This window comes from Ailuropoda melanoleuca, chromosome 13, assembly GCF_002007445.2.
Source record: "Ailuropoda melanoleuca isolate Jingjing chromosome 13, ASM200744v2, whole genome shotgun sequence".
Classification (NCBI taxonomy): Eukaryota; Metazoa; Chordata; class Mammalia; order Carnivora; family Ursidae; genus Ailuropoda; species Ailuropoda melanoleuca.
In genome coordinates, this window is record NC_048230.1 from 48,436,040 (window position 1) to 48,450,141 (window position 14,102).

The following is a 14,102-nucleotide window of genomic DNA, read 5'->3' on the forward strand; positions in this document are numbered from 1 at the left end:
TATCTCCAGAACCTAAAAACGTACTAGACAAGTAAGCTTGCAGCAATGTGAATGAGTGAGGGGGTGAATAGAGCGTTTCTAGGTAGGAATTTACTGAATTCACAGAGGACGAATGCGCCTGAAACTCTCAGATCCTCAAAGCGTGCACGGTTGCAGCATTTCCATTAAAACGGATAATGAAGTATTAGTCAATCAGCCACGTGAGCATCTTTTATATGTCACGTGCTGTGCTCAGCTCTAGATACAGAGATAAGCAAGAAATGAACCCTTTCCTTGTACTTAAAAGGAACTTAACTCGAGGGAACAAACTGAGGGTTGGGGGTGGAGGGGGTAGCTGGGGGACGGGCGTTAAGGAGGGCAGGGGATGGAATGAGCACTGGGTGTCACAGGCCACTGATGAGTCACTAAACTCTACCTCTGAAACTAATACTACACTATATATTTGCTGGATTTAAATTTAAAAAGTTTTTAAAAGGTGACTTTAGAAAAATGTGAAATATGTATATCCATGTTTTGTAAAGACAAGGAGCATCTGAATTTCAAAAAAAAAATCATAAAAACTTCTACGGATTTCCATTTTATTGGCCCCTTGGAAGGGTTGTGTAGGTGTGTCAAATGTGCATAGACTTTATTATCAAAGCCGATATATTTTTAATGGTCACATTTGTGATATTTAGTTTTGGGTTTTTTGAAAAACATATTAGGGGGGTGGGGGCCTGGGTGGCTCATTGGTTAAGTGTCCAACTCTTAATTTTGGCTCAGGTCAGGATCTCAGGGTTGTGAGATTGAGCCCCACGTCAGGCTCTGCCCTGAGTGTGGAGCCTGCCTGAGATTCTCTCTCCCTCTGCGCCCCCCACTCCAGGCTCTCTCTAAAAAATAATAAAAAAAAAAAAAAGAAAAACATTAGGTCAAAAAAAGTCCATGGAAATATTCTAAAATAATATCTAAAGGAAAATAATTCAACATTTATTCAAGAATACAGATGTTTTGAATGAGATCTGTATGTTGCACTGTCTTGAATTTTAGACACTTTGGTTTATGCTATGATAATAATTTTAAGTACAAGGAAGCTGGAGCAGTGTGGGTTTGTCACACTAATGAAATGCTTTCCTTTAAGATCAGTAAGGGCTTTATTATTTACCTCATAAAATGTGCATTTTATGTAACTCTACTATGGTCATTATGAGTTTATGATGAAAATTGACGTTTTGGACGGACTTGATGTCAAAAAATTTTAAGCATATTTAAAAACAAAATGTAGTTGCTTGACTTTGTTCTCTGTAATTCATTTTTAACATTTTATATATTTATTTACACTTAAGAAAAATTAAAGCAGAAGTTGGCAAACTACCTAAAAGACCATATAGTAAATGCTTTTGTTTGGGTGTGTGGGCCAACAGGTAAATTTGAGAATATATGTAGGTACTTGCATAAACATGTAAGAACCATTCTTAGGTTGCAGGCCATTAAAAAAAAAAAAAAAGTCTGCGTTTGGTTGATGGGCTGTTGTTTGCAAGACCCTTAATGTCTTTTTTAATACAGATCAGATCCGTCTTGAACTTTTAAAGATCAGATCTCTCTCTTCTTTACTATAATATGTATTTCTCAATGTATCTCACCATTTAACAAAAATAGTGATTTAAATCAATTTTGTATTAGCAGAGCCTAATAACTATGTGAGTTAATAGAGCCTCACCTTCTTGATTTTCCTATTTCAAACATATCAAAAATACATGATCATTCGAGCCAATAATCTCTGCTTCTCACCTGGCCTGCAGTTCAACACCGTGCTGGTGTGGCCTTCTCACACTTCCCCAGCCAGCCTGAGCTGCAGAGTGGTCCCTACTCCAGAAGGACATACAGGAGAGAGAACATTCTGCATCATTAGTCCAGCCAAGCAGAAGCTCAAATAGCCCTAGAGACGTTACTACAGAGACCTAAATGCCACCAAATCCTGATGCCACGGATGCCCAGCCGATCCTCTGAGCAGTAGTGGGCCGTGTGGTTTTCGTTCCGCGCCTAATGCCACAGTGAACTGGCGGTCTAGGGCGACGAGTTCCGACGACTCCGACCTCGGCGCACGGCGTGAAGCTCACGGTTGCTGCAGCCAGCTCTTCAACCACCTGTCCCGGCCACCTGTTAACAGCGGAGCCACTCACGGTTACTGTCCACCAATTCCTACTTCGCTCCTGAACACGCCAAGTGACAAGCTGACGTGAGCGTGGAAGGAATCCTACAGCTGCGAAGAAACAACTCAAGTAGAATGTTGCGCACAAGAGCACAGCAGGAAATAACAGCCACAGGCAATCTAAGTGGGAATGTAAAAACTGGAGGGAGCAAGGGGCTAGATGTCCCTGAGACCGCTCTGTGCCACACCAGGAGTCACCACTGCAACCAAGACATTCTCTGGGTCGAGGCAGGGAATGCACTGTTCGTTTGGGGCACACACCTGCGCATGTACCTGTATCTTTGACAAAGGGGAATACAGTGCATCTAAAAGCAATAACGTGCATATTAAAAGGATGGTTTTAACTTTAAGGATTAGTAGCATGTACACCATATCCAGATTTTCTTACCATGGCTTATTGTCAAGAAAATGGGATCTTTAGAATTTTCCTGTTCACTTTCTTTAAAGGAGATTTAACAGTTGAAAGACTTAAAAGTTACTTTTTATTACTCTAAACATAAAATACCATTCTGTTTTCATGAAGCAGTGAAACAGATAACTAGTAACTTTTTCCGTTGTTTATTCTAACATTGTCTAAATATGAACTAGTGCTATGTTCCTAGTATCATCATCAATAAATTTACAGAGAAATTAATTTATGGTGATGCACTGTTTAAAAATATTTTCATACGTTCAGTTTGAGTCTCAACATGTTCAGTTTCTTATGAACTTCTTCTCAGATGTTTCACACGAAAAACTCTGGAAAAAAATCTCTGGAAAAGAATGGGTTTGAGATTAGAAGCATATGAGGCTAATAATTTTAACAATATAATTAGAATTGTACATTTCTGGACTTGAACTTGCTATTAAAGATGTGGATATGCAGCTAAAAACTTGGCTTTTCACCTCCAAAATTTAGACTTGTAATTACCATGTATATCCACAAGATGGACTTCTTTATGTTAGGGTTTTGGGTTTTTGTTTTGTTTTTTGTTGTTTTCCTGCCATTTCAATTGTCTAAAAATTACTCATGTAATATAATTTCAAAGTCCTTTTAATATGCTTAAAAATGTATTTTTTACAAAGACTTACAATGTGCTATTTCCCCTATCAATGCCAGGTTAAAGCTTGATACTTCTAGAAGTGATTTAATTTCCTCTCAGAATAATCAATTATGGTTTTTAAATCTTTTAATCTTTTAAACACCTTAAAAACAGAATTTCGTTAATGAATTAATATTCCTTGTTACTTTAATAGTTAATCATAGGTTTTTTGTGTGTGAAAATTAGAACAAATGACTTGTGAAGTCAATGCATAAAAACCTGATGACCCCTAGTAGTGAAGAATTGTGATCATTCAGATGGTGATGAGTTGTTGAATAGGGAGGCAGCAGAAATGGGTTTTTCCTAAATCTTCAGGCTCCTAAGTACATACACTTTCTCTCCAAATTTATAGAACATATGTAAATATATCTAAAGAAACATGTGTATCACCTGTACCACGAGATTTATAAGCTGCTTTTTAACTTTGTTCCTCCAACTCGGATGAGAGACATTCGAGACACCCATCGGAGCCTTCCTCAGTGCCGGGCTGCGTGCACCTGGTCGGTGCGGAGTGAACACACCTGATTCACAGTTTCAGTTGGCTCTCTCGACCTCTAGAATACTGGATAAGAACGTGAAATATGGAAATAAAACCTAGAGGAATAGTTTAATAAAAATACAATATAGAAGTCAGATACTGTTGCTAAAAATTTTGGTTACAATGCAAATGTCTTCTGGTTTTATGACATCTTAGAACACTTAAGCCTGAACCAAACCAAACCCTCCATTGGGTCTCCACCTTATTTTCATTTTGAATTTTATTTATCCATTAATTATGGAACTTCACTTGGGGAAAAACCTGCACACATGTCCCCCTTGCCAAGTTACCTCTAACCAGCGGCCCATCTCCCAAGCAGTACTGATGCTTTCGGCCTTGGGGGCCAGCATGGTTTCGAACAGAACCACCATTTTCCTTTCTTTGTTTCATAGTAAGTCTGTGGATATTTCTATGCGAAGGAGATTGAAATCTTACTTTTACATAATTTGGGCTCCACTTAATGCTTTAAACTGAAAAAAACAAAATACGGAGCTGCCGAAATGTAGTTTAGAATAGGGAAAAAAATTAAAGTTTTCTGGAGGTTGACTGACCACAAATATGGGTAGAGTATACGTATATATTAAATATGCAATATATAAACATACACATAAATGCTTATAAAATTAAAGAGCTGGCTTCTAGTTAGAAAAGCTTTAGATATCATCTCGTTTCACAGACAAAGGCATTGAGGCTCAGAGAAGTGAGGCAGTTCGCAGAAGGCTGCACAGCAAGGGAGAGGTAGAGCTGGAACTTTCCCACCATAATGGGGATTTCTTTTCAAGAGTTCAACTAACGGACAGCACGCTCGCTAGCATCTAGGACTGATCACAGTCCCTCAGGACAGAATGCTGCCACGAGGGCGGAGCAGTTTCCACAGGCCCCTGACCCGCTTCGGTCTAGAAGAAGAGAACAGGATGTGGGGTAGGGTGTGCAGTGAGACATCACAGAGGACTGGCAGCCCCACCAGCAGCGAATGTTTACTGGGGACGTAGAACGTGTTGGTCGCGGTCATCTCCTCTAGAAGTTACAGCAATACTTTGAGAGGGAGATGATCTTCCTAGAGAGAAAATAAGTATCTTGGTGAACAGTGCAGAGCTGGGATTTAAGCATCCGGGTCTGCAAGCTGCTGAAGTCGGGCTCCAAGCCACTGGGCTTCCGGCCTCGCCATGTACCTGGCACGTGGGCAGGCGGGCTCACCTGTGAGGACACTTATTTAAATTAAAGGCCAAGTAAAAATGCCTTTCGGGGAACATTTTTTTTTTTATTTATTTTCCCCCTTTGTGCCAACATTACGTTTTACTTTTGTGCTAGAGTAAATGTCCTCTTTATAATCTCCACTCCATCTAAACCTTTGTGTCCTATAACAGAGTTTTCCATAATGTTTGCAAATGTGAACCTAAAAATACTCAAAGATGGCCTAATTTTCATCGTGGTAGAATTTTCCACCAAATTGACACTTATTTCTGGGTTCATTACTCAATGATACATGAATTTAAATTAAGTTGAAAAACATAATCTGATTTTCCAAGGCGCAAACCACATATACTAACAGAATTTACAAAACAAAACACAAAGTTGGAATTCTCTTTTACGTGTTTGGATCTAATGGCTCAAAAGTAATGAAACTCGTCTTATTTCACAGATCTCTGCTCTCCTCCCAACTCCCAAGAAAATGTGAAACCCAGGTTCATTTCCTGCAATAAGTAGTCATTTAATTAAAGAACAAAATTAACAGGAATCAAAATGTTGCAGCTGTATTTTTTTTGTTAGACATTATATAAAAAAAAAGAAAGAAAGAAAAGTATAATACAGTCAATAATTTTGTGGAACACGAACTTAAAGAGTTCTCAAATTAACTGTGATCAGAATAAAAATGTCTTTCAACATAAGCCTGAACGCCGCTGCGCCGCCCGTCCGTCCGCGTCGGAGGCCCCGGGGTGCGCCTGCCCACACGCGGCCCGGCCCCCCGGCTCGCTGCAGAGCTGTCAAACCAGGTTCAAAGGCAAAGGACAGTTTTCTTCTGGGAGAGCGACTCTGGGTCTCCACCGGGCCCCACAGTTCCCACTCCGCAGACACCAGAGAGCGAAGGGTGTCCTCTGAGTTCCCCTCGAACATCATGGCCCAGACTTCACCTGCCTGAGCGCCCCGTTCCTCTCGCTGACATGGCAGGGAGTCGTGAGCCGAACTTCAGGAAAGTTCCCTGATCAAGGTTCAGTGTTGGTATAAAATTAAACACAAATTCTTCTCAGAAGAAAATCTCTATGGCCTGTGGAATCTAGGAATTAAAAAAACACAAACAGCTCAAGGTCATTCATTCCTAAGTTAAAATTGCCAAAACCCCCTCAAGTAAATGTGTGGCTATTAAAAGCGGCTCAGAGAAGCAACACGGAAAACCCACAGATGGGCCGGCTTTGCTTCAGGTACTGGGGGGCCTCCGAGGGCTCCCGGCTCCCAGGCCTGCGCTGGACCCCAGAAGGAACGATACGCCGAACTCTGCCTCAAACTCAGTCTGAAAGCTGCTGGTTACGCTCTTGAAGTGTGCGCGGTTTGCTAAATCAGAAGTAATGAATCGACTCATAAAACACTTTGGGAAATTAGAGTTACGGTTTTGTTTTTGTAAGTTGGTAATGTGTTTGTGATGTTAAATGTAATACATTTAAGAAAGTCTCCGTGCCTAAATATACCATTCCCTTAAAAATTGGTACTAAGTGCTCAAATGTGGTACAAGAAATCTTAAGAATTATTTCCTGATGTCCAAGTTTTGGGCCAACTCTTAAAATTCTATCATCTAGGAAAGGTATTAAGGACTTTGAGAGAAGATGTTTATGTTTAGTAAACAACTGTTAATAACACGTGATGGGAAAATGTATTAGATATTTTGACGTTAACACACACAACACTACGTAACAATTCTATCCTTTTTCTTTAACATGGTGAATGTGAAAAACAGCTCTGAATGTTTTACTGGACAATGCTGATTTCCTAAACATTTTTGAGTGTTTTGGATAATGGAAACTGAGATGACCTATTCCTGCCCAAACGTATGCCAGTCATGGGGGAAACCTTAACAATTTTTAGACTGTTTATTTGCAATCATTTTGCCCTGCTCTTGCAACCTCCTCTTCCCCCCTTAATATATTCACCCCAAAACCGTCCTGGAGGATAGAACCCCACCACACCCGGTTCGGGTCCACAGCCACACCTGCCTTACAGAGTAAGTCCCCTAAACAACCACAGTGGCCACTTTGGGACAAACCAGAAAAGGACAGAAACCTGCTATTTTGGTTTAAGGCAGTATCTGTATTTGGGAGTTCCACTCTCTCTGTATCTGGGGCTTGAGCACCTCTGGGCCAAGGGAGAGGGGGCGGAGGGCCTGTTTCGGGTGGAGGCTTGTGCATCACGAGGACCCTGGTCAGGATGGAGGGAACATGAGAACGTATCACTTGTCACGGCTGGGGAAAGAACATGCCTCCAACAAGCAAGGAGAAGCCAGTCTTTCCCCGCCGCCTCCCTGGAGACCCCGCGGCTTCTGTAGGAACCACGTCCAGAGCACACATTCACCGTGACGTGGCCAGCCTGGTGGTGAAAGATGGCCGATGCACCCCCCGGAGCAGAGGCTCCCTGAAGTGGGGGCCCCTTCACCGTATGCATCGCGGCCGTCTCAGCGCCTGGCATGATGCCTGGTGTGCCGTAGGGACTCAGCTATCTGAGTTTGGGGGAACCGCAGCTGATGTTAAAGATGTGAATATAAGTGTAGGAAAGACAGGAATGAGTGAATGGAAGGGACTTGGTGGCCTCCTGTCGGCACAGTCGGGTGGGGGGGGTCCCATAACGGAGAGGTCTGGACACTACAGGGGGGGCAGACAACGGACAGGCACGTCACGGTCATTGCTCTGAGACCGATTCTCTTACTCGGGCGTGAACCCCTTACACCACGGGCCTGGGAGCGCTGCTCTGCCCCCACCACCCCGCACGCCCGTGGGCAGCCGCGGCTGTGCCGGGGGTGCGTCTGCGTGTCCCCCCAGCTCTCCGCAGAGACGCTGAACTCGCTCCCTGGACACGCAGACCCTGGTCTCTGTATCCATTTTAAAGAAACGTGGTAAGTACCACGAACGTCACACACACAGAAATCCGACCTTGTCAAATGCTTGCTTGATGCGTGTACCTCCATTTCGTTACTCTTGTACTCGTTGAGCTCCTTACGAATGGCTGCCTGAAATTCAAACACGGGACATTAAAAAACGAGCATAGAAATTAGTACCCCAGTGTGGATGAGCAATAGTCCTAATACTTGCTGAGTTCTGTCGTTCTGTAATCTATTGCGAAAGAACAAGAAACTACATTGGGCCCAGCGCTCAGCCTCCGACCCACGGTCGCGGTCATCCCTGGCCAGCACACGGCCGCGTCCCCAACAGGCTGGTGAGGCCACGGCAGGAAGACACCCGCTGCCCTGAGCACACGCGGAGCCACCTGACGCGGAGCAACGTAACGGAAGTTCGGCTTGGGGTGAACTCACTTGGAATTCTGCAACCGGATCATTTGGGAGCCATTCTAACTTCCGCACGCGGTGTCGCTGTGTCATGTGACAAATGGTATCACGGTCACACGCGGGCGGGGTGTGCACCACAGCGCGTCAGGCCTGTCCCCGGCCCCCTCCAGCCTCCCCGGCCCCCTGGGACCTTGCGCTCCCTTGATGAGCCCTACAGGGCCGGCTGAGGCCGGGGAGAGCCTTGGAGTCAGGAATCTCCGCGTGTCCACACGTGTGACCCGGGACAGGACCGTGCCCTCTGCGCCCTCGCAGGCCGGCGGCCCAGCAGCGCCTCTACAGGGGAAGTGGCCACAGGCCGCCCTCGGGGACTTTCCGGGGCGTACGTCAAGTGATGCTGGTGGATGGGCCGGACTCAGGGATTCGGTTGGCACAGCGACCAGGGGAGGGCTCACTGGGTCCCTCTGCTTCCCCCACAGCCTCTAGGACCCATGGCTTCCTTGCTCCCTTCCCGCACCCCACGCCGGTCCCTTCAGACTGCCCTGGAGGCCCCAGAGACACCTCACACCAGAGTGGTGGGGACCGATCCAAGAGCCGCCTCTGTCTACACGGCGAGGCTTTCCTGCCTCGGCCTCCCCCGCCCCGTGTCATCACTGCAGCGGACTCCACGTGGACCTCTGTCCTCCACCCCTTCTCCGCCAGCCTCGCCTGCTTTTGATTCATTGTCCAGACCAGAGTTTCTCAACTCCCACCCTCTGGACATTGGGGACTGGGCCCTCCTGGGGTGGGACCACCCTGGGCTCTTCCACTGCCCCCCATTTCTAACACCAAGAATGCCCGCAGGCACTGCCAAGGGTGGAACTGCCCCCCAGCTGCAAACGCAGCGTGAGCACGGATTACACCTGTGAAGGCGACATCGGGGCACAGCCCGCACTGCCCCGCCGGGTCCGGGAACAAACCCGCTGGCCCGCGGCCATCTGCCCTCCAACGCCCCGAGCAGCACGGCCAGCGCCTTTCGTACCTTGTCAGCCGCGGACAGCCGCGTCCAGGGCTTGTCCGCCCGTCGGTCATAGTCCTGAGCCTTTGCCACCTCCACATAGTCACTGAACCGGATCAGAATCTTCCTGTCTCGCAGCTCATCCACCGTGGGTCTCTGGTTGAGCTGCAACCAAAGGTCGCCCGTAAGCCGCCCGGGGCTGCACCAGCACTCTCGGGGACTCGGACAGACAGCACGTGTCTACAGGGACACAGGCACTCGGACACCGGGAATACAGCCCTAATGCCAGCAGCCCAGGTGCCGGGGGAGCTCGCGGAGGAAGCCTGGGCGTGTTCGACGGCGGCAGCCGCTCGCACCAGCTCTCCTCGGACGAGCTTCTAGAGAAAGGGCCGGAGGGAGCGGGTGCTGCCCCGCGCAGGAGGCCTCCGTCAAGCTCACGAGGACGCTCTGCTCCCCTCCAGCAGGTGCAGATCCCCTTCTCCTCACTGCCCAGAGCCCGGAGAGGACAGGGAAGGGCCGAGACGCTGGATTTAGAGACAGTCCCGGCTCCGAAGCGACCAGCTCATGCAGCCGTGACCTAGGCCGGTGGTGGCCAGTCCTACCTCCCTGCGACCCCCGCACACAAACCCGGGAAGCCAAGGAAATGCTTCTGCAATTGGGAGCTGCCGGACAGGCGGAAGGTGCCAAGGAGCCCGAAACAAAGCGAACGCCAACATCCCGGGACGCTCTTCCCAGACTGTGTGAAAAGCTCAGGTAAAGGAAGGGGATGCCCACGCACCGTCTGGGTCCCCGGAGATCCACGGAAATGTCATCAGGCCCGACCTGCCAAACAAGCCGCTCTGTCCCAGGCACAGGGGGCCCCTGGGAGCAGGCATCTGGGAAGTGAATTCGCGGCCGTCCAGGAAGACGTCACCGAGCGACACACTGATGTCCCACGTCACCCGCCCCACCACTACCAGTGCACCTGTCACCTGTCCCGCAAGATCCAGAGGGAAAGAGGCTTAAATCATGGTACCTTTCTTGTCAATCTTTGCTTGATTTCTCTTCTTTCTTCCTGCTCTGTCTGATCATTCCTTTCTGTGAAAGGTTAAAACAGAAAGGGAAAAAAAAGAAAGAAAAACGGGTTGAGACTCTCCTCCTTTTGCTGGGGCAGTGAGCTCCCGGCCTCCACGTTTCTGGTGGTGGAGACGGGCTATCAGGGACACCTCATGGCACGGCTGGTCTTCCTCCACTTGGCCAGCCACGCTCAGACCGTGGTCTCACTGCCACACAGAGACACTGACACCAAGGGAAGCTTTGCCCACGATCCAGCCCTTCTCTGTGTCCAGACTCCGCGCATACGCTCGGCTTGCATTTACTTGCAGGAGAAACGGGAGGCAACTCTCCTTCCCTCCCTCCCCCCCCAACCAAATATCTACCCTCTGACTGTACAGTCACGTCCAGGAGTACAGATAACACGCGCAAATTCTTTTAGTAGGATAAGTGAATGTGCACGTACGTGACTGGGAACGTAAAGCACACAGGAACGTCATACGTGAACACTAACAGGACTCTCACGGCTGTTTCTCCTTCTGCTTCCTGGGCAGACACACAGACCTCAGCCAACCAACATACACAGAGGAACATCCTTGCCCACACTCTGGGCCACACGCTTGCCGGGAATTCGTGTTCGCGGGGTCTATCTACACGTACGGCACGTGCGCCCAGCGGACGCTGCGGAAGCGAGTGCGCGTCCACGGCATAGCCTTTTAAGGGGGCCTCGGTGCCTCCCCCAGCTCGAGCTCCGCTTGGCCGCGGCGTTGTGACTATTAGCATTCAGGCTGTGCTCATACCTACACGCGGGAGCTAAAAATAGAACAGAAGTCAGAGCCGGGGTGTAAAATGCAGGCTTTGCCCTGGGATACGAGATAATGGATGTCCTATTTCTGGCACTCTCTGTTGCTAAATAAAGCCTCAGGTCCCAGACTGTAGGAAGCTCCATTCCTGGGAAGGGAGGCTCACGTGCCAGCAGTCACTCCTGGAGAGGAGGCTGGTTCCAGAAAGGGGAGCCCTGCTGCTTTGCGCTTAACATAATCTCCCATCATCTGCCTTGATTTACGGCATTCCACACATTTGTGCATTTGGGGGACTGGGCTGACGGGTGTTATGTTAGATACACGGTACTCTTCAGTAACTTTTTAAAAAGGAAGACATCTTGCTTTTGAATGTTTTAGAAAAGGAAATGAAGCCCTTGTACGTTCTTGGTGATAAAGCAGAAGCAAGCCCACGAGGAGGCTCTCGCCAGAAAGTTGACAAGATGATCAAGGAAAAATGGGGGATGTATCGCTCTAAGGCCAACCGTGAGAGATTTCGGTGATGACATGAAGCTAATTCTTCAGATTTCTTAAAAATAGGCCTTGGACAAAGGCCGGTGCAGCCTTCACTGTGAAAACCGTAAAACAAAACCCGATCTTTGTCTTTAATCACCAGCAGCGTCATTACCAAAGTCCCAGGAGGGCCGCGGGCGCTTTGGAGAGCGGATCTTCAAAGGCGGACAACAGGGCCGCCCCCCCGGGAAGGTGCGCTGTTGGGCGCCAACCCCAAGAATTCCCTCCTCAAAGCCCGACCCCATGGGTTCCCTCTGAGCAACACTTAGCGATGGGTTTGTGGACCTTTGATTCCCAGACCCAGAAAAGCCTCTGCCTTATACAAACCAAGGGACCCCTGACCACAGCCTCCATACCCAGATGTTCTAGAAACAGAGCCAGTGGCATGGAAGTCACATTCAAGTCTTCTGTAACTCATCAGAGATGCACTGTTGCTTCCAACGCAGGGGTTAGAATGAGGCCGGTGGGGCCAGGCTATCTTCGGCTCTATCTCCTTGCCAAGCTCGACGTCAACCAGCCGTATGACTCCTCCAGTTAGCTTCCTTACCAGGGAGATGGGGACAGCGGTGCAAAACCACACGACTGCTGTAAGGATCCAACGGGGACACGTAAGCACCCCAAGTCCCGTGGCTGGCACAGCGTGGGCCTACCGTGGGAGCACCGGGTTTGGGGTCGTCACCTGTAAAGGGGCCACTGTCTTACCCGTGAATGACCCCCACACCGAGTTCCGAGCGTCCCTCAGAGCTGATCCCAGCTGAGCCCCCGCTGGCAGGGGAGCAGACAGGCCATGACGACACTCTAAGGATTACAGGCAACGCCGGCCCTGGAGCAGCACGGTGTGCAGTCCGGGGCCTGGGAGGGTGCCGTCCTACACTGGGCCGGATGCGCTCGCTCTCTTCTCGGCTCTGCAGAACCGAACAACGGCCTGCCGAGCCCAAGCAGAGAAACTCGCAGGCACTCGCACGCCGGGCACTCAAAGTGCTCCCGAGCTGCCCACACACGGACCGGCTTGAGGGTGAGGAAGGGATTGCCGCGGTCACCACGTAGGAAGCCCACTCTGCCCTGCACTGAAGCTGAGAGCATACGACAGTCCAGGTTATCCGCTCCGCGCCTCCATTTACCAGGCGCCCGTTCTATTTTTAAGGCTCTGACGTTTATTTGCAAAGGCGAATACAATGCGAGCGGGACGAGAGCTCTGCGGAGGTCACAGGGGCTCGCAGGAAGCAGACCCCTCGGAGGGCAGTGCCCCCAGGCTCCCGCTTGCCCACCGCCGGGCCGGCTGTGTTCAGGGAGTCTGTGACGTAGTTGCATTATAGATAAATGGTGGAATTTTTAAACATTCAAATACTTGGTAGCTGAAATAGCTTGACTCTCCCGTCTACTGGGTCGGGGGGAGAGGCCCTGACAAGCTTCTCCTTCAACCCTCAGACACGGCCAAGTTCACACAACACGGAAGAGGAGAGGTCACATCCGAAGTCTGACGACAAAAACACAGTCTCTTCTCTTGGGGTGAAATATATCCCACCTTCCCTGATGGAGGGGGAAGGGGCCGCTCAGGCCTCAGAAGATGCCCAGCGGGGACAGGGTGGGGGGACAGGGATCAGCCGGGACTCCGCGCCCAGACCAGCAGGAGGCGCTGCCATCCACCGGCTTTCTGACAGCGTCCCTCTCCCACCCCCGCGCTGCCCCAACTTTGGGAAGAGCTCACAGCTCACAGAATAAAAAACCAAACTCAGAAGGTTTCTGCAGCGTTCATCACGTAAAGAGGAAAAAGAATGAAAATACTTTAAATATCCAGGCCCTTCAAGGACACCTTTTGTAGAAAACATTTGGAAAACTAAAGTCTGCTGACCAGAGAACTCTCTGAGAAACACTTCTGAAGGGGTTTAACCACCCCCCAAACTGTCCAGGACGCTCATGAGACAGCACAGCGTCCTCTGTACTGAGGAGGCACTCTGATCGCACACCTGCCTGGGGACCCCCAGGCCGCGTGGTGCCTGGACGGTCCTGGAACGGTCCTGGAACGGCGGAGATGTGAGTCCCGGGGCAAGTCCCTGGAGTGGCCGGCTTCGTCCCCACTGTTAGCGCCCCAGTGCCACGTGCTCCTGCCCTAGGGTTTCCGACGCTGTCCACGCCTTGTCTGTGATCCCTGCGCCCGTCAGGACTCCCCTCCCAAAGCGCCAGGGAAACCTGCCCCAAACCCAGGACTCAGAGAGGACTGAGCCATTTCCCCTAGATCCACAGGGTAATTAAATAACCCTGAAAATAGGGATATCTTTACGCCAGGGGGAGAACTTTTTTTTTCCCTCTCTTAATTTTAAATGGGGAGATTTCGGAGCACATCAAATTTAGGGCTTGCTTTCCAGCCGGACTGGACTTCGCTGGGTGGGGAGCGTCCAGCCTGCAGCCGGGGCTGCGCTGGGACATCCCGCCCCCCCCGCCCCG

General features: G+C 49.4%; 2 protein-coding genes across 2 annotated transcripts in view; one reads left to right on the plus strand and one right to left on the minus strand.

Moving 5' to 3' along the window:
• SYCP2 (synaptonemal complex protein 2) overlaps positions 1–2,822 on the plus strand; it is an 89,872-nt gene extending 87,050 nt beyond the window's left edge. The window contains exon 43 of the mRNA XM_034640049.1: positions 1,779–2,822. Coding sequence (XP_034495940.1) covers positions 1,779–1,913 — 135 coding nt within the window. The 3' untranslated portion in view covers positions 1,914–2,822. The remainder of the gene's footprint in view (positions 1–1,778) is intronic.
• Positions 2,823–5,498: 2,676 nt separating this feature from the next.
• The window catches only part of PHACTR3 (phosphatase and actin regulator 3), a 228,438-nt gene continuing 219,834 nt past the window's right edge, over positions 5,499–14,102 (minus strand). Inside the window, exons 10-15 of the mRNA XM_034640064.1 lie at positions 13,390–13,400; positions 11,528–11,530; positions 10,307–10,368; positions 9,316–9,456; positions 7,945–8,021; positions 5,499–6,083 (exon numbers count right to left, since the gene is read on the minus strand). Of these exons, the coding sequence (XP_034495955.1) occupies positions 6,068–6,083; positions 7,945–8,021; positions 9,316–9,456; positions 10,307–10,368; positions 11,528–11,530; positions 13,390–13,400 (310 nt within the window). The 3' untranslated portion in view covers positions 5,499–6,067. The remainder of the gene's footprint in view (positions 6,084–7,944; positions 8,022–9,315; positions 9,457–10,306; positions 10,369–11,527; positions 11,531–13,389; positions 13,401–14,102) is intronic.